General features: G+C 59.0%; 1 protein-coding gene across 3 annotated transcripts; it reads left to right on the top strand.

The window, feature by feature from the left end:
* The first annotated feature begins 1,388 nt into the window (after positions 1–1,388).
* On the top strand, positions 1,389–3,840 carry LOC112823008 (lymphocyte antigen 6H). Of its 3 annotated transcripts, none has more exons than XM_073893325.1 (4): positions 1,389–1,551; positions 2,076–2,202; positions 2,927–3,046; positions 3,331–3,840. In XM_073893325.1, exons 2-4 carry the CDS (start codon positions 2,136–2,138, stop codon positions 3,564–3,566), a joined length of 423 nt encoding a protein of 140 aa, XP_073749426.1. In that variant the 5' UTR covers positions 1,389–1,551; positions 2,076–2,135; the 3' UTR covers positions 3,567–3,840. The 3 variants fall into 3 exon arrangements, with proteins under 3 accessions (XP_073749426.1, XP_073749425.1, XP_073749427.1); XM_073893324.1 differs by having other exon boundaries at positions 1,393–1,599; XM_073893326.1 differs by lacking the exon at positions 1,389–1,551 and adding an exon at positions 1,670–1,815.
* The last annotated feature ends 10,161 nt before the right edge of the window (positions 3,841–14,001 follow it).

Genomic DNA, 14,001 nt, shown 5'->3' with positions numbered 1-14,001 from the left:
CTAGAGGCTCTCCTTTTGTTTTCAGCTAAGCACAGTCAGTTTTGATAGTGCCTTGTTCTTTCCTTTAAGTATATCTTAAACCCACAAGATAGGTTAATTTTATATTCTATATCTACCACTTTCAGTTTAGAAAGTTTGTAGAGATTGGAATCTGTTCCTCTTCACTGCTTCTGCTGTGTCTCTGTTGGCCTGTTTTCTTTGGACGTTCGCTGATTTTTGACTTTGAACTCCTGTTTGAATTGAATCTGTGGGAGCCCCAGTCGCCAGGCTGGGGTTGCTTGTCTGCGTCCTCTGCCGTCGGTCCTCCAGAGCGCTGAGCACTGAGGTGTACAGGTCCTGCCACCAAGCTGCTTAGGTTCCAATACTGGCAGTGTCACCTGGTCACCCTTGGGTGTGACCTTGGGCAGGGAGCTCAAGCTCTCTGTGCTTGGGCTTCCTCATTGTAAGATGGGGATGTCAAGAATACTTCCACAGCAGGTGGGGGTGAAGCTATGACATACGTGCCTGGAACAGCACACACACTAGGTGCTCAGTCAAGGCTGTGGTTGGCTCCTCTCACAAGGGCATACCAGTGATGATCCTTTGTCTGATGCAAGACTGGGTGAACCTTCTCATTGTGTTGTCCCAGGCCCAGGGCAGCGATTGGCTAACCGTGGGTACTCCATGAATATTTGTTGGCCAAATGAAGGCAGGGCAAAAAGGAAGGACCCCCAACTCCTGCGCAGTAGCTGGGGCTTACTCAGTGCTCAGCAGAGATGGATTCCAGGCACAGGGGACAGCAAGTGCAAAGGCACAGCACTCAAAAGCTTTGTGGGACGGGAAGGCGAGAGACAAAGCTGAGAAACTGGCCAAGCAGGCGGCGGACGGCCTTGAATGCCGCGACCAGCCCTTGGGACTCGGCCCTCCGACGGGGGCGTGGTTGGAGCCCTCAGTCCCTGGGGCAGCGGTGGCTGGCGGGGGTCGTCGCGGGTGCTCTGAGTCGGGGTTGGGGTGGGGGAGCGCAGCCTCAAACCATCGAAGCCGCGACGACGGAGCTGGGGAGGGGAGGGCTCCAGGTACGGGAGCCTGCGAACCAGGACCTGCGCGAATCACCTTCGCTGTTACCTCCCCCACTCTCTGCGTCTTTGTGCGTTTCGCTCGCTTCCTTTCGCCGTAAACGTTCTTCCGAGAAATTCCGAGGGGATCTCGGCCAAGCAGAGGGGGAAGGGATCTTGCCCACGCCGGGGGAGGGGTGCGCGGGGCGGCCGCGGAGGGAGCCGGCACCGGAGGGGGCGGACGCGCGGGCCGGGCGCTGCCTGTCGAGGGGCGCGGACGGCCCAGGACAGCCACCCGCCGCGGCACCGAGCCCCGGGCGCCCCGCCCGCGCTTCTCCCGCCGCCCCCGCCCCCCGCGCGCCCCCGCCCGGCTCCGCTCCGCCCCTCGCGCGGGGTCCGCGTCTGCGGCTGCGTTCCCCGAAAGACAAGGCTGCGCCCGGGTTCCGGTCCGCAGGGAGACCGAAGGGCACCGCTCCTCGCGCTTCCCGGAGCCCCGGAGTGCCGACCCCCCAGGGATGTGAGTGCGCCCCCGACCCGAGGCCCGCGCTCCACGCCCCGACCTGCGGTGAGCGCACGGGCACGCGCAGGAGGCGACGGGAGGGAACTCAGCGCGGGGTTCCCGGGCCCCCAGCCCAGGGGTGGGGGTGGGGACGTGGCTCGCGCCCCTCCTCCATCGGCAGGTACCGCCTGCTCGCACCTTGTCTAGCGCTCTTCTCTCCGGACGCACCTACCGCTCCCCAGGGAGGAGAAGACGCGCTCTCCCTGACCCCCCACCCCACAGGTGCCAGGAGCGGGTTGGGGCGTTTCGAGCTGTCACCCTGCCCGAGACGGCCGACCTATTCTCCCTGGAGGGGATGCTGTGATGGTGGACGCTCTGGGGGATGGGCTGGGGGTGGGGCTTTGCGAGCTTGCGAACAACCCCCCCACCCCAGCTCTGAGATTCCGAGGAGGGGGGACGTTGCGATCCCGTGCCAGAAGAGGGGAGGGGGCTTCGGGCTTGGCAGGAGGCTGGGGCTCCTGACCGAGGCTTCTCCTTGCCAGGCCCGCGCCCGGAGGACCTCCGCCCACAACCCCCGCGCCTTCCCGAGGCCCGCCTGGAGCATGCTGCCTGCAGCCATGAACGGCCTCGGCCTGGTGCTGCTGGCCGCCCTGCTGTGCTCTGCGCCCGGTGAGTCTGGGGTGGCCCCGCGGGGCTGGGCCAGGTCGCCGGAGGAGCCCGAGGCGGCTCCGGAGAGAGCCGGGCTGCAGGGCCGCCATCCTCCGACGGTGCTGGTCACATCCACACCCTCTCCCGGACCCTGGCGACGCCAGCCGGCCCTCGCGCCTGTCGCCTTCACTCACGGTACTCCAGCTCCAGCCCCAGCCACGCGGGGCCCTCCTGGCTCCTGAGGGCACCGAGCGGTTTTCCTCCCGGTTTTCCGCACCGGCGGGCTAGTCCTGCGCGGACGCTCCTCGCTCAGGGCGGGGTTCTCGCGTTCCATCGCTTCTCAGAGCCCCACCTGGCCTCCCATCAAGTCTGCGTGGTCCTTCCTTCCTTGGAGCAAGTGAAGTCTGCGGGGAGGTGTGGGAGGGGTCGGAGTGTGCCGGAGAGCACCAGAGGGGTGAGAGATGTGGGGCTGGCTGTGGACGCTTGTGCCTGCCGCCACGGAGGGCGCCCAGGGGCTGCCAGAGTTGCAGTGGTGGGACCCTCCCCCCAAGTTGCCGGGAAGGCACACAGGTTCTCCCAGGGCCTGACCTCCAGGTGCCTGCTCCCTCCTGGCAGGGGGTGCTCGGCCTCCTACAGTGGCCTGGTTCTCCTAGCAGTGCCTGCAGTAGGTGGGTGGGAGGGGCAGGGGGACGGCTGGCTTGGCCCCCGGTTCCTCTGGTCATCGGAGTCCTTGTGCCCTGCCCAGCTCACGGCCTGTGGTGCCAGGACTGCACCCTGACCACCAACTCGAGCCATTGCACCCCAAAGCAGTGCCAGCCGTCGGATACAGTGTGCGCCAGCGTCCGGATCACCGACCCCAGTAGCAGTGAGTCAGGACCAGGGCCTGGGTGGGGAGCGGTTGGGGGTGTCATCTGAGCCCCTCTGTCCTCGACTAAAGGCGCAGGGCTGTGGGTGGCCTGCTGTGTGAGGCTGAGCAGGTGCCCTGTGTGGCCCTCTCCAGATCGCTGAGACAGGGTGGGTGGGTTGAAAAGCTCAGCTCTGCTGTCTGGGGGTCCCAAGCTGCGTCCCGGGCTGGGTCCTGGGCCTGGGCGTGACGCAGAGAGGGCCCAGGTGCCGCTCCTGTCCCAGGCTCTCCTACCTCTTCCCCAGGCAGGAAGGATCATTCCGTGAACAAGATGTGCGCCTCATCCTGTGACTTCGTGAAGCGACACTTCTTCTCAGACTATCTGATGGGCTTCATTAACTCTGGGATCTTAAAAGTGGACGTGGACTGTTGCGGGGGAGACCTGTGCAATGGGGGGCCGGGGGCGGGGGGCAGCCCCTGGGCCCTGGCGGGGGGCCTCCTGCTCAGCCTCGGGCCTGCCCTCCTCGGGGCTGGGCCCTGAGGCCCTCTCCCTCCTGCAGGGCTCTGAGCTTCCTCCCTGGAACCTGGCCCTCGCCCCTCCCTGAGCCATGAGGCTTCCCTCTCTCCACCAGCTCTGAGTCCGGGCCAGCAGGACGCCTCTAGGAAACCCGGTGTCTGCAGGAGGCCCCGGGGGGTGTGGGCTGGGGACTGGGACCCCCAGGTCTCCGAGGGGAAGCCAGGCAGAGCCAGGCCCAGCCCAACCGATGGCTGCGAGGGCATCTTCCGCAGAGAAATAAACTCACTTCTGGTCCAGAGACCTGGGTCTGAGCCTGGGTGTGGGGGTCAGGCTGGCAGAGCAGGGAGAGGGGCTCCAAGGACGTGGGGCACTGGGACTGGGGGTTTGTGGGTGTGCTGGGCAGCCTGGGGCACCTGGGGCCTGGTAGCAGATGGGAGCAGAGGTTAGAGTGGACAGAGTCTCGGGACAGGGACACGAAGGTAAGGCTTTGTAAGCGTGTGTGAGTGCACGTGACACCAGACGTGCAGGCATGCGCACATCCATGCCTGCAGAAGTGTGCTCCGCGTCCACGCCCGCTCGCACAGATGCACGCGCGAGCCCCCGCAGACGTCCACAGGTGTGCACGCTGAAACACGGATGTCACACCAGCACCTGGACTGGTGTGCCCCAGCCCACACACACGCACGTCTGTGCACACACGCTTCTTGGCCCTCAGGGTCTAGGGACACGAAGACACACATGCCCTGCGTGTCCCTTCCTCTTGCCCTTTCTCTCACTTGCTCTTTCATGGAGCCTTGGGGTGATCAGACTCTGGGGCCCGCTCCCCAAAGAGCTGTTGGGAGCACTCTTGCACCCAGACTCGGCCTCTTAACCAGAGACCCTTTGCCCCCACCTAGGGCACCTCCTTGGGCAGGGTCACGAAGGCTAGCCCCTGAGCAGGGACTGAGGCAGCCCCACGTGGGATGGCGCAGAGGCACTGGGTGCTTCGGGTGGGAGGAGGCAGGGGAGCATCTGCAGGTAGATCTTAGGGACCACCTCTGGCCCTTCCTGCTCCGATGGTGGGTCTCTGGTTTTGTCCCTGCACCCCTGGGTTCAGCCCAATCTCCCATGCTCCCAGGCCACGTGGGTCACCCCATGGCCCAGGCTCACCACGTGATGTCAGCAGTCACTCCGGGCTTCTCTGGAGTCTGGTCTTCAGTCAGTTCTTCCTCATCCTTCTGTGGCCGACCCAGGCTGTGGGTGCTCCTGGGTCCTGGACCCCTTGGCAAGAACCGTAGTTTCACTAAGAGCTGGCCGTGGCATTCCCCCCGGGGCTCCTGCGTGTGGTTGAGGGAGAGGGACCTGGGAGTCCGGGGTGAACACGACAGGAGAGGAGTCACTGGAGACTGTGTCCACCTCCTGCTGGTAGGACTGGGCAGGGACGTGTCTCCCGCTCTGTTTTAAGTTTGCTTTGCTGCCCTGCAATGCACCCTGTTCCCATCCTGCCCAAACCTCAGTAAAGTGTGCTGCCCACCGCTGTGTCTGGTGTTTGGGGGCGTGTAGGGACCGGGCACTCTCACTTAGGGCAAGTGTGAAGAGCAGCTTGAGGATTCAGAGGCCGGAAGCTGGTGCCACCCAGGATGCGGTTCCATGGGGGCCCCGGAGGTTCCCAGAGGACGAGATGCCGCCCCATGGGTTCAAACCAACTTTCAGGTGAATCTCTGTGTGAGAATTTATTACCTGAGGGATGTATTTAAAACACAAAAAGTGGGGAGATCCTTCCAGCTGTGCGATTCAAGGTGAAGGGGGGCGCGGGGGCAGTGTGGCCCAGAGAGCCCGCTCTCCGCTCTCCGCTCCAGAGCTGCCCCATCCGGGGCTGGGTCCCCACGCCTGAGAGCGAGCGAGCCGTCTCCACCGTGATGAGTTGTCATGGCAGGCTTGAACCCCGCCGTCTGTGAGGCGTGCTGGGTCTGCCTGGGCACATGGACAGCGCTATGTGTGCAACTTGATAATTTTTCTGAAGAATCCACCAAGGTCATCCTTTCCGGATCTACGTGGACCTTTCGTTTTCACTGTCTGCTTAGTATTCCCCTGCATGAGCAAACCGCGCTTTTCCTAGCCACCCCTCACCCGAGGGCAGAGGGGTCCGCTCTCAGTCCCTGATCAGCGCTGTCGTGACCACCCTCACGCTCACGTCCTTACGGGATCCAGTGACTCTCCGTCTCAGGGGGATTCAGGAAGTGTGTGGCTGAGCCCGAAAAACATCTCCTTGGAAGGAGTAGATCTCCCCGAAGGAAGGCTGTGCCCGTCCCTCCTCCCGGGCCCCTCCACCCTTACCGCATGGATCCCCCGGGAGCTCCCGTCAGCCTGGGGGACGAAGAGTAGGGTCTTATCCTGATTTCCATTGGAGAACTTAGTAGTGAGACTGAACGTCTTATGAGTTTGTCCCGACTTATGAGCGTTTCCTCTGTAATTGCCGGTCGCACCTTTGGTCCACTTTGGGCTTTTGTCTTTTCTTACAGAAGTATGAGGCCCTCTTGTGAGTGAGGTACCATCTTTCCCGTGGTCTGTGTTTTCCAAGTATCTTCGTTTTTGGTGTTTTCCCAGTACATGCGTGCACATCCTCAAGTTCCGTGTGGTTGAATCTAATTGTTCTTTTATTGTTTCTGGCTTTCAGATCATAGGAGAGCCTCCTCTGTCCTTATCCTAGGTAAACAGTCTTTATATTCTGCTATTGTTACGGATTTGGCTACTTCCTTCAGATACCCGATGCACCTGGAGTTTGTTTACCACGCAGCAGGAGGCAGGACCTCTTTGAAATACATGGCCGGTGTTTGTCAATGCCGTTCATGAACACACCTGTCTTTCCCCATGACTCCAAGTGCCACCTTGGTCATAGCGTGCATGGCACCCGTGGTGTGTGTTCCGGCCACTGAGCGTGGGCCCCACCGGGCGCGGCAGCTTCAAGTCACGTTCACCAGCTGGTGAGGCGAGTCCCCTCCTTGCTCCTCTTTTGAAAAGAAGATTGTCACTTCTTGCGATTTATTCTTACAGGTGAATGCCGGAATCCGTTTGTGCAGTTCCAGAATAACACTCAGGATGTTGACTGCAGTTGCACCGGTTTGTGTGCCGCCGGGGCCGGAGGCTGTCTCCACGGCATGAGGACTCCCCACGTGGGAGTGCGGAGCTCCTGCCCATCCGGCGGCGACCTGCTCGCGCCTCTGTTCTGGCTCATTCCCCCTGTGGGTCTTGTACCTCCCTCGGCGTCTAAGCTAGGTAACCTGTAGTTTTGGTGGTTGTAACTGGGGCTTCCTCCTTTTCTTTAAACCACAGTGGTCATTTTCGGTGTGGTGAGCTGGTTATTCATTTTCTTTCATGCCGTTCTTTCTAGAAGTACCCACCCCCCCACCTGGCCTTCATTTAAGCAGGACGGCTGAGGGTTTGGGGGATCAACAGGGCAGACAACTGGTGGAGCCCGTGAATCACTGGCCTCCATGTTTCCAAGAGCTCCCCCCGCTACGGTGCCAACGGGCCTCTCTGAGTCAGAGGGAGTAAGTCTGCAGAGAAGCCCGTGGAAACGCTTCCAGATGGGGAGGGAGAGCGGGACCTTCCTCAAGCTAGGCAGAGATGCCCCTGGGCTGAGCCAGCAGAGGGGCGGGAAGGAGCGGAGGATGGGGTGCGTCCCAGAGAGAGGCTCCTGAGTGGCAGGACCTCTGAGCGGTACCTGCCCGCGGAGGTCTGGGTCGGGGGTCTGCAGACAGCCCGGGGCCTCCACGCTGTGGTGGGGCCTGGGAACAAGGGTCAGGGCGAGGCCACAGTGACCCAACTGAGGGCACAGCCTGTGTGTCCCAGGTGCCGTGCATGGACCAGGCAGGGCAGGGGTGAGGCAGTGGATCTGCCTGTCGTCCCTCATTGCACGCAGCCCTGGGAGGGAAGAGCCCAAGACATCGGGCTTCCGCCTCCTGGTGAGATGGGTCTGGAGAGAAACACTGTGACAGAAAGAGTAAAGTTCTGCTCCTCGCTCAGGCTGTGCTCACACGTGTGAGTGCGACAGCCCAGGCCGCGGGAGTCAGTGGAGGGCTTTCAGGAGGGGCTCTCCGGGCGGGCGGAGCGCGGCCCCTCGCCCCTCCTCAGCCCTCCTCCGTGGTGTGGTCTGGATGCATCTCCCCGGCTGAGCCAAAGTCATGTAGGGATGCCCTCGGGGCTGGGAGGCTGCTGAGTGCACTCCTGAATTCCAGAAGCGCGCGGCTTACACGCAGGGGCGTCCACAAGGTGCAGAGGGTGTGGGCATGACGTGGGGCGGCCACCGACAGCGCTGAACCCACGCAAGAAAAAGCTACTTATTTTCCAACACCGAGCTCTGCACATTCCACTGTTGGTGTCGTCTCTTAGATGTTCAAGGTATACCACCAGGCAGTGTACAAGTGAAGATGCAACTCTGCTTTCCCAACATTTTTATTGTGTGTTCAATTTTTGTGCCTGTTGCATTAGCGGGGCCTGTGAAGCCGGCTGACTGATGACACAGCCCCGGGCGTGTCTGTTCACCGAAGGACTTCCCTGTGGCACCCTGAGTCGACGTTTGCTTTTGGAGTTGAAATCGGTCTTTATTCAGCTTACACTATTTATTCATATTTCAGTTAGATTTCTTTATGAGGGACGGCTGATGAGTTTAAGAGAAATACCCTTTCACCATTTATTGATACGAGGACATGTCCCCTCGTTTAATTAGTAGTTTCTGCAGTGGGTTCTATTGCTCGGTGTCCTGGTGGTGAGGCTCCTTGGCGTTCGCGACAGGTAAACCCCGGGGGGTCACGCCAGACTCCCATTGCCAGCGCCTGGTTAGGATCACTGCATCAGAGGACTTGTGCACCGGCTCCAGGATTGAGATGGGTCTCTAGTCCTTCGGGTGTCCTCATCGGAGGTGAGCTCAGGATTTTGGCAGCCTCACAGAGGAGATAGGGCACCCACGCTCTGGAGCAGTCTGGTTCCTGGGGGCTCTCGAGGGCCTCTGGTGCGGGCCCAGGGAAGCTGCGGGACCGGTGGGGCGGGGGCCTGTCCCTCTCAGAGCAGCTGTCCATCTCCTTTTTTGCACCTGACCTCAGCCTGGTTAGAGGTCTTGTTATGCCCACTTGACGCCGAGGAAACAGATCTGGAAGAGGTAGGACCTGACACATCGAAATCTTCACCGCGTTTGCAGGAAATGCCTGGACTCAGATGTCTCTTGCTGTTTGATCTTGACCAAGCCCTGCATCCCCTCTGAGCCTTGCTTCTGTCTGTGAGGTGGGGATACACCCAGCTCGTGGGGCACCGGGGGGTGCAGACAGAGGAACCCTGTGCCAGCTGGCAGGGTGGATGGCACGGGGGCATGCGGGAGGTGGGAGGGTGGACACCCTTCCTTTCTAGGGGCCTGAGGCTTGCTCTTGACCCTTCCCCTATTCTGCCAAGCCCCCCACCCCCCCCAGCTTGCAACCTCCTCTGAAGTACAGCTCTTCCCAGTGCACCTTCCCTGGCAGAGTGTTTCTCCCACCCTTCCCCCTGCCTGTGCCCCCAGCCCCCCGCAGATGCCTCTACCTTGTCCGATCCAGTCTGTATCTGGTGTCTCCACACCGCCAGGCCCTGGCCCCCCGCCCCACTCTCCTGGCTGCTTCCGTCTGCTCCTGGGGTCCCAGGGCATTGCCGGCAGCTCAGCCCTGCACATGGTGCTGGAGGGGGGAGCCGCGCTGGACAAAGCCCCCCAGGCACCCTGCTCCTTCACCTTCTACAGGAGGGACATTCACCTGAGATGTCTCCAGGTATCTCCCACCTTCACCCAACATCTACACACTGGAGACCCAAAGGTCCTTGAGTTTCACAGGAAAGTGGACTTTTTCTGGGCAGGTAAGGAAGTCAGTCCTCCCTGCAAGCTCCCTGGTGGCCGTGAGATCCCAGGAGATGAGGGCTTGAATGCACACGCCTGGGTCCTGCACCCAGATCCCAACTTAAAGTGCCCAGTTTGGGCTCCAGAAATCTGCACCACCCACAGCCCACAGCAAGCAGAGGGTGCCCACCAGAGAGATGGGGAGAGCAAGCTAACGGTTTTATGTGCTTATGGATTCATTTCCACTTTTGGGGAGCTAAGTGCTAGGCTCTAGGCCCCAGGGACAGAGCGGTGGGCAGACAGGTGAGGTGGGCCTGGTCGCTCCCCTGCGGAGGGTACCAGGAGGGGCCAGAGCTTCCCCCGTGGGCTCCAGAGAGTGAGGCTCCGGGGCTTCTTTCCCTTTCCTTGAGGGGGCTGCTGGGGCAGGGGGTACAGGGACCCCGGTCCTGGGATGTAGCTGAGGGACTTCCACATTTTCTTTTAACTTAAGTTTTTGAATAGGGGCCACGTGCCCATCAGTGAGGTGAGAAGTGTGTCTCCCGCCCCAGGCCCCACTGCTATCTGCCCAGGGCCCCTGTGCATTCAGGGTGTCTTTGCGCGGGAACAGGGAAAAGCGAGGATGATTGTATTCTCTGCGCCCCCTGTGCCAGGGTGTCGTGTAGTGTTGATGCGTCTGCATGATGGTGCAGAGGCCTTCCCCCCTCCCCCCGGGATGCTCTCAGTGTCCACCTCAGGCAGCCTGCGGTTGCTTCACTGTCACGTGTCACTTGGCAAGTGCATCTGGGAATCGGATCCCCTGTGCTGGCCTTGCTGAGCCACAGGGTCCGTGGCTTGTCACTTTGGGGGGTGTGGCTATCTCACCAGGCTGAGGGGCTGTGCCCATCCCAGTCCCTGCAGGGATGCGTGAGACAACAGAGGGTTCTCCCTTCGGTTAGAATTTGCACTTGGAGGGTGTTGCGGTTTTGTTCTACGTTTTGAAAAGTCATTCTCTCGTCTTTCTATCAGAGGTTGATGCCTGGGTCTGTGTTGGCTGACATTGAAACCCCTAAGAACATTGATCATAAAGTAATCCCGAGTGAGAGAAGGGCCGGGGGGGCTGCAGAACTGGAGCATGGATCTACCTTGACTCACCCCTGAGTTGGCACTTTGAGAGCCTGTGCAGACAAGGTGAGGTTGTGCAGGCCACAGCCCTCAGCATGTGGGCAAGGGATCTGGCTTTTACCGGGGAGAACACGTGCTGCTGGCCCTGAGCTTCGGGAGAGGGGCTGACAGGTGGGCCCTTCTGCCAGCAGACTTATTAGGGGGCAGTGTGGACAGTGACTGGGGAAAGTTCAAACCTGAGGAGCCCAAATTTCAGGGAACCAGGCTGGCCTGGGCATCTTTGCAGTCCGGCCTGCGGGCAGTGAAGAGCTGACCATGCATTGGAGCCATGGGCTCACATCCAGGTTCTCAGAAGGACCAGTGGGGCGCTGTGTGGAGGTGGGGGAGGGCTTGGACAGTCGGGGACCAGAGCATGTGGCCGGGTGGGTGGTGCCTGTCTGGGGCAATAGGATTCAGAATTCTGGGAGGGGACGGCTGGGTGGTGGGGAGAGTGAGGGCTGATGGAGGGGACGGCCCGTGCCTGGCCTAGGGGAGGGTCACCCGGGGAGGGCACAGATGAGGAGCAGCTTGGGATGGGTGGAACCGGTGACAAGCTCAGGGCTGTCTAGCCTGAGCTGGGGCATCCACGGGACATCCAAGAGGACTTCCTGGAGGATGGAGAGGTGGAGGGTGGGGCCCTTGTGTAGAGGAGGAGGAAGACAGTGTGTGCGCAAGGTGGGTGTCCGACCACCTGCCTTTGCTGAAGTTCCAGAATTCCCAGGCAGAAGGCAAGTCTCGCCCGCCCCTCACTGTGCCCAAGTTCCCCCGCTCCCTCACTTCTCTTGGCGCTGGTCAGACGGCTGGGAGCAGCCAGGGAACATTGGCTGGGTGAAGGCCAGGAAAGGGTTTGGGAAAACTTGCCGAGTGTCTGTCCAGCCAGGAGACTCAGTGTCTGTGCGGGAGGGCCTGGAGGCGGAAGTGGGGCTGGGGGCTTGGTCTGTATGAGTCGCTTTGCCCAGGGAGCACTCAGCTGTTTGTGCGGCTTGTGTGTGGGGGCGGTGCCGAGTGGGCAGGGTGTCCGTGTCAGGCTCCACCTTGTCCCCCCGACCCACCCCAGGTGGGCTGCTTGTGAGGAGGTCGCTCATCTGGAGCCGGGGCCCCAGGCCTTCCTTGGACAGAGATCCCCGGAACTCTCCTCCCAGGCCAGCCCCCCTGGCCAGGAGTTGGCAATTTTGCTGAATGAATGAGCAACTAGAATAAAGGATGAATGAGTGAAGGGTGGAGGACGATAGTTGGATAAGTCATGAGTCACGGGTTACAGAGAAGGGGGCTGACGGGGGGGTGAGTGTTGGGCAGCTGTGAAGGTGTGCAGGTGGTGGAGGGCCCTCTTACGGGCTGGAACCCCCCGTGTTAGCACTACCTCTTGACCCCGGTTCTCTCCAAATGCCCCCTTCCCAAAACTCCTTATTCAGAAGGGAAAATCGGTGCCCCTGCTCCAATCCCTCCAGAGCACTGGGCCTTCATCCCTTAACTTGGGGAATAAGCAACATGTGGGCCCAGTCTGGCGAGGAGACACACAGACGGTCAGAAAGACAAGCTTTCATCTTCCTGAGACAACATGGTCGGGGGTCTTGATCCAGGGGAGGCCTTGCAGGGGAGAACTGGTCTACCTGATGAGTGCAGCTGGGAAGACTTAAAGAGTAGCTGATCAGAAATTAAGCCATTCTTTGGTGAGTGTTCCCCAGTGTCCCATGCAGTGATCACCATGGTTACCATGCCTTCAGTTCCTCTGGGTTTTCTCACAGAGCCCTCCTGCTCAAGCCAAGCACTCATTTCTACTCTACAGAGGTTTAGTGGAGACAAGGAGAGCCTTCTGTAACCCGGGGGACATGCACAGGCGAGTTACAGAGCATGTACACAGCAGAGACATGTCCAGCTTCTCTAGTTAGCAGGGAAATGCCAATCACGAACAGAGTCAGTTGTACCCCTAGGTTAGCAAATGTTCACAAGACTGATGAGGCCCACATGATGGAGACCACGTGTACTGCCAGATTCTCTTGCACCCTGCACATCAGAGGTACTCTGGTGCAGCTGTCCGGGGAAATAGTGTGGTGTATTCTCTGAATATTCTGTTCCCCGTAATCAAGCAGTCTCTTCCTGGCACATCAACCAGTGAAACATCTCACATGTGTACGCAGGAGACATGTGAGAGAATGTGACCGGCTGCATTGTTCACCAGAGCAACTGTCTGAAAGCAGCCAAAACGACCGTCGAGGGGATTTCGGTTAATCAGGGGTGATACAGTCATGTGATGGAATGCTCTGTAGCAGTTGCAATGAGTGAGCTAGTCACAAAACAATACGGAAGAAGGCTAGCAGCATGAAATTGAGTAGGTGAGTCCCAACAAATTACATAAAGCTGATGTTCATACATTAACTACTTTACACTGTTGTTTTATATAAGTTTGATGGGACAAATATAGCTTCATAGACAATAAAGCTCTATGTCATCTATCTGTGTATCTGTCATCTATCTAACATCCATCTGTCCTTCCATCCATCCACCCATCCATCCATCCATCTGTCCTTCCATCCATCCATCCATCATCCATCCATTGTCCATTCATCTGTCCATCCACCCATCCGTCTGACCATCCATCCATCCATCATCCATTCATCTCTGTCCTTCCATCCATCTATCTGTCCTTCCATCCATCCATCCGTCCATCATCCATCCATTCATCTGTCCTTCCATCCATCCATCCATCATCCATCCATCTGTCCATCCACCCATCCGTCTGTCCATCCATCCCATCCATCTCTAGCAATCATCTATCTGGGGAGAATGAGAACAATCAACTCAAGATTCCAGAATGTGGTGTCGCTCCCCTAGGACAGGGAGGCAGGGGTGTGTAGGGCCACAGAGGGGACTGAGAAGGGTCTCACAGGGAACGGTAAGCTTGTATCAAAATGTTAGTCTTCCTGTTGGTGAGCTCACAGAATGTTGTTATATTATTAAAAAGAAAGAAAGAAATCAGGGCTGTGTCGGGACCAATGAGGAGCGGGTGTTGCAGACCAAAGACCGTGAGTAAAATTTGGTTTTATATCTCTGAAGTATCAGAAATACTTCAAAACAGAGCAAACTTCTCAACACTCATGTCTGTGTCACACACCTCACATTTTGAACATGTCACTTGTCTGCTCTGAGCTGGTAAGTGGGAGGCCTCCCAGACGCCTCTTCCATCCCTTCAGGCGGATGGGAGTCATTGTCCTGGGGGAACATTGTCCGTTTATGCTGTAAATGCTGTCCCCAGGGGCAGGGAGGCTTATTACGTCCCAGCGAAGGGGCCTATAAACCTTGGTGAGTGGAATGAATGCCTTTCTCTTTCTCTTTCTCTTTCTTTCTTTCTTTCTTTCTTTCTTTCTTTCTTTCTTTCTTTCTTTCTTCTTTCTCTTTGTTTCTTTCTTTCTTTCTTTCTTTCTTTCTTTCTTTCTTTCTTTCTTTTCTCTTTCTTTTCTTCCTTCCTTCTTTCTTTTTTTTTTT

This window comes from Callorhinus ursinus, unplaced genomic scaffold (genome assembly GCF_003265705.2).
Source record: "Callorhinus ursinus isolate GAN/ISIS: 27379988/994484 unplaced genomic scaffold, GSC_fseal_2.0 scaffold5, whole genome shotgun sequence".
Taxonomy (NCBI): Eukaryota; Metazoa; Chordata; class Mammalia; order Carnivora; family Otariidae; genus Callorhinus; species Callorhinus ursinus.
This window is presented reverse-complemented; position numbering and strand designations above follow the sequence as displayed.

Excerpts from the sequence above, each read along its gene's own strand:
- LOC112823008 (XM_073893325.1), top strand. The coding sequence starts at position 2,136 with ATGCTGCCTGCAGCCATGAACGGCCTCGGCCTGGTGCTGCTGGCCGCC. Across the intron at positions 2,203-2,926 it reads CCTGCTGTGCTCTGCGCCCG|CTCACGGCCTGTGGTGCCAG; the intron begins GTGAGTCTGGGG and ends TGCCCTGCCCAG. Across the intron at positions 3,047-3,330 it reads GATCACCGACCCCAGTAGCA|GCAGGAAGGATCATTCCGTG; the intron begins GTGAGTCAGGAC and ends CCTCTTCCCCAG.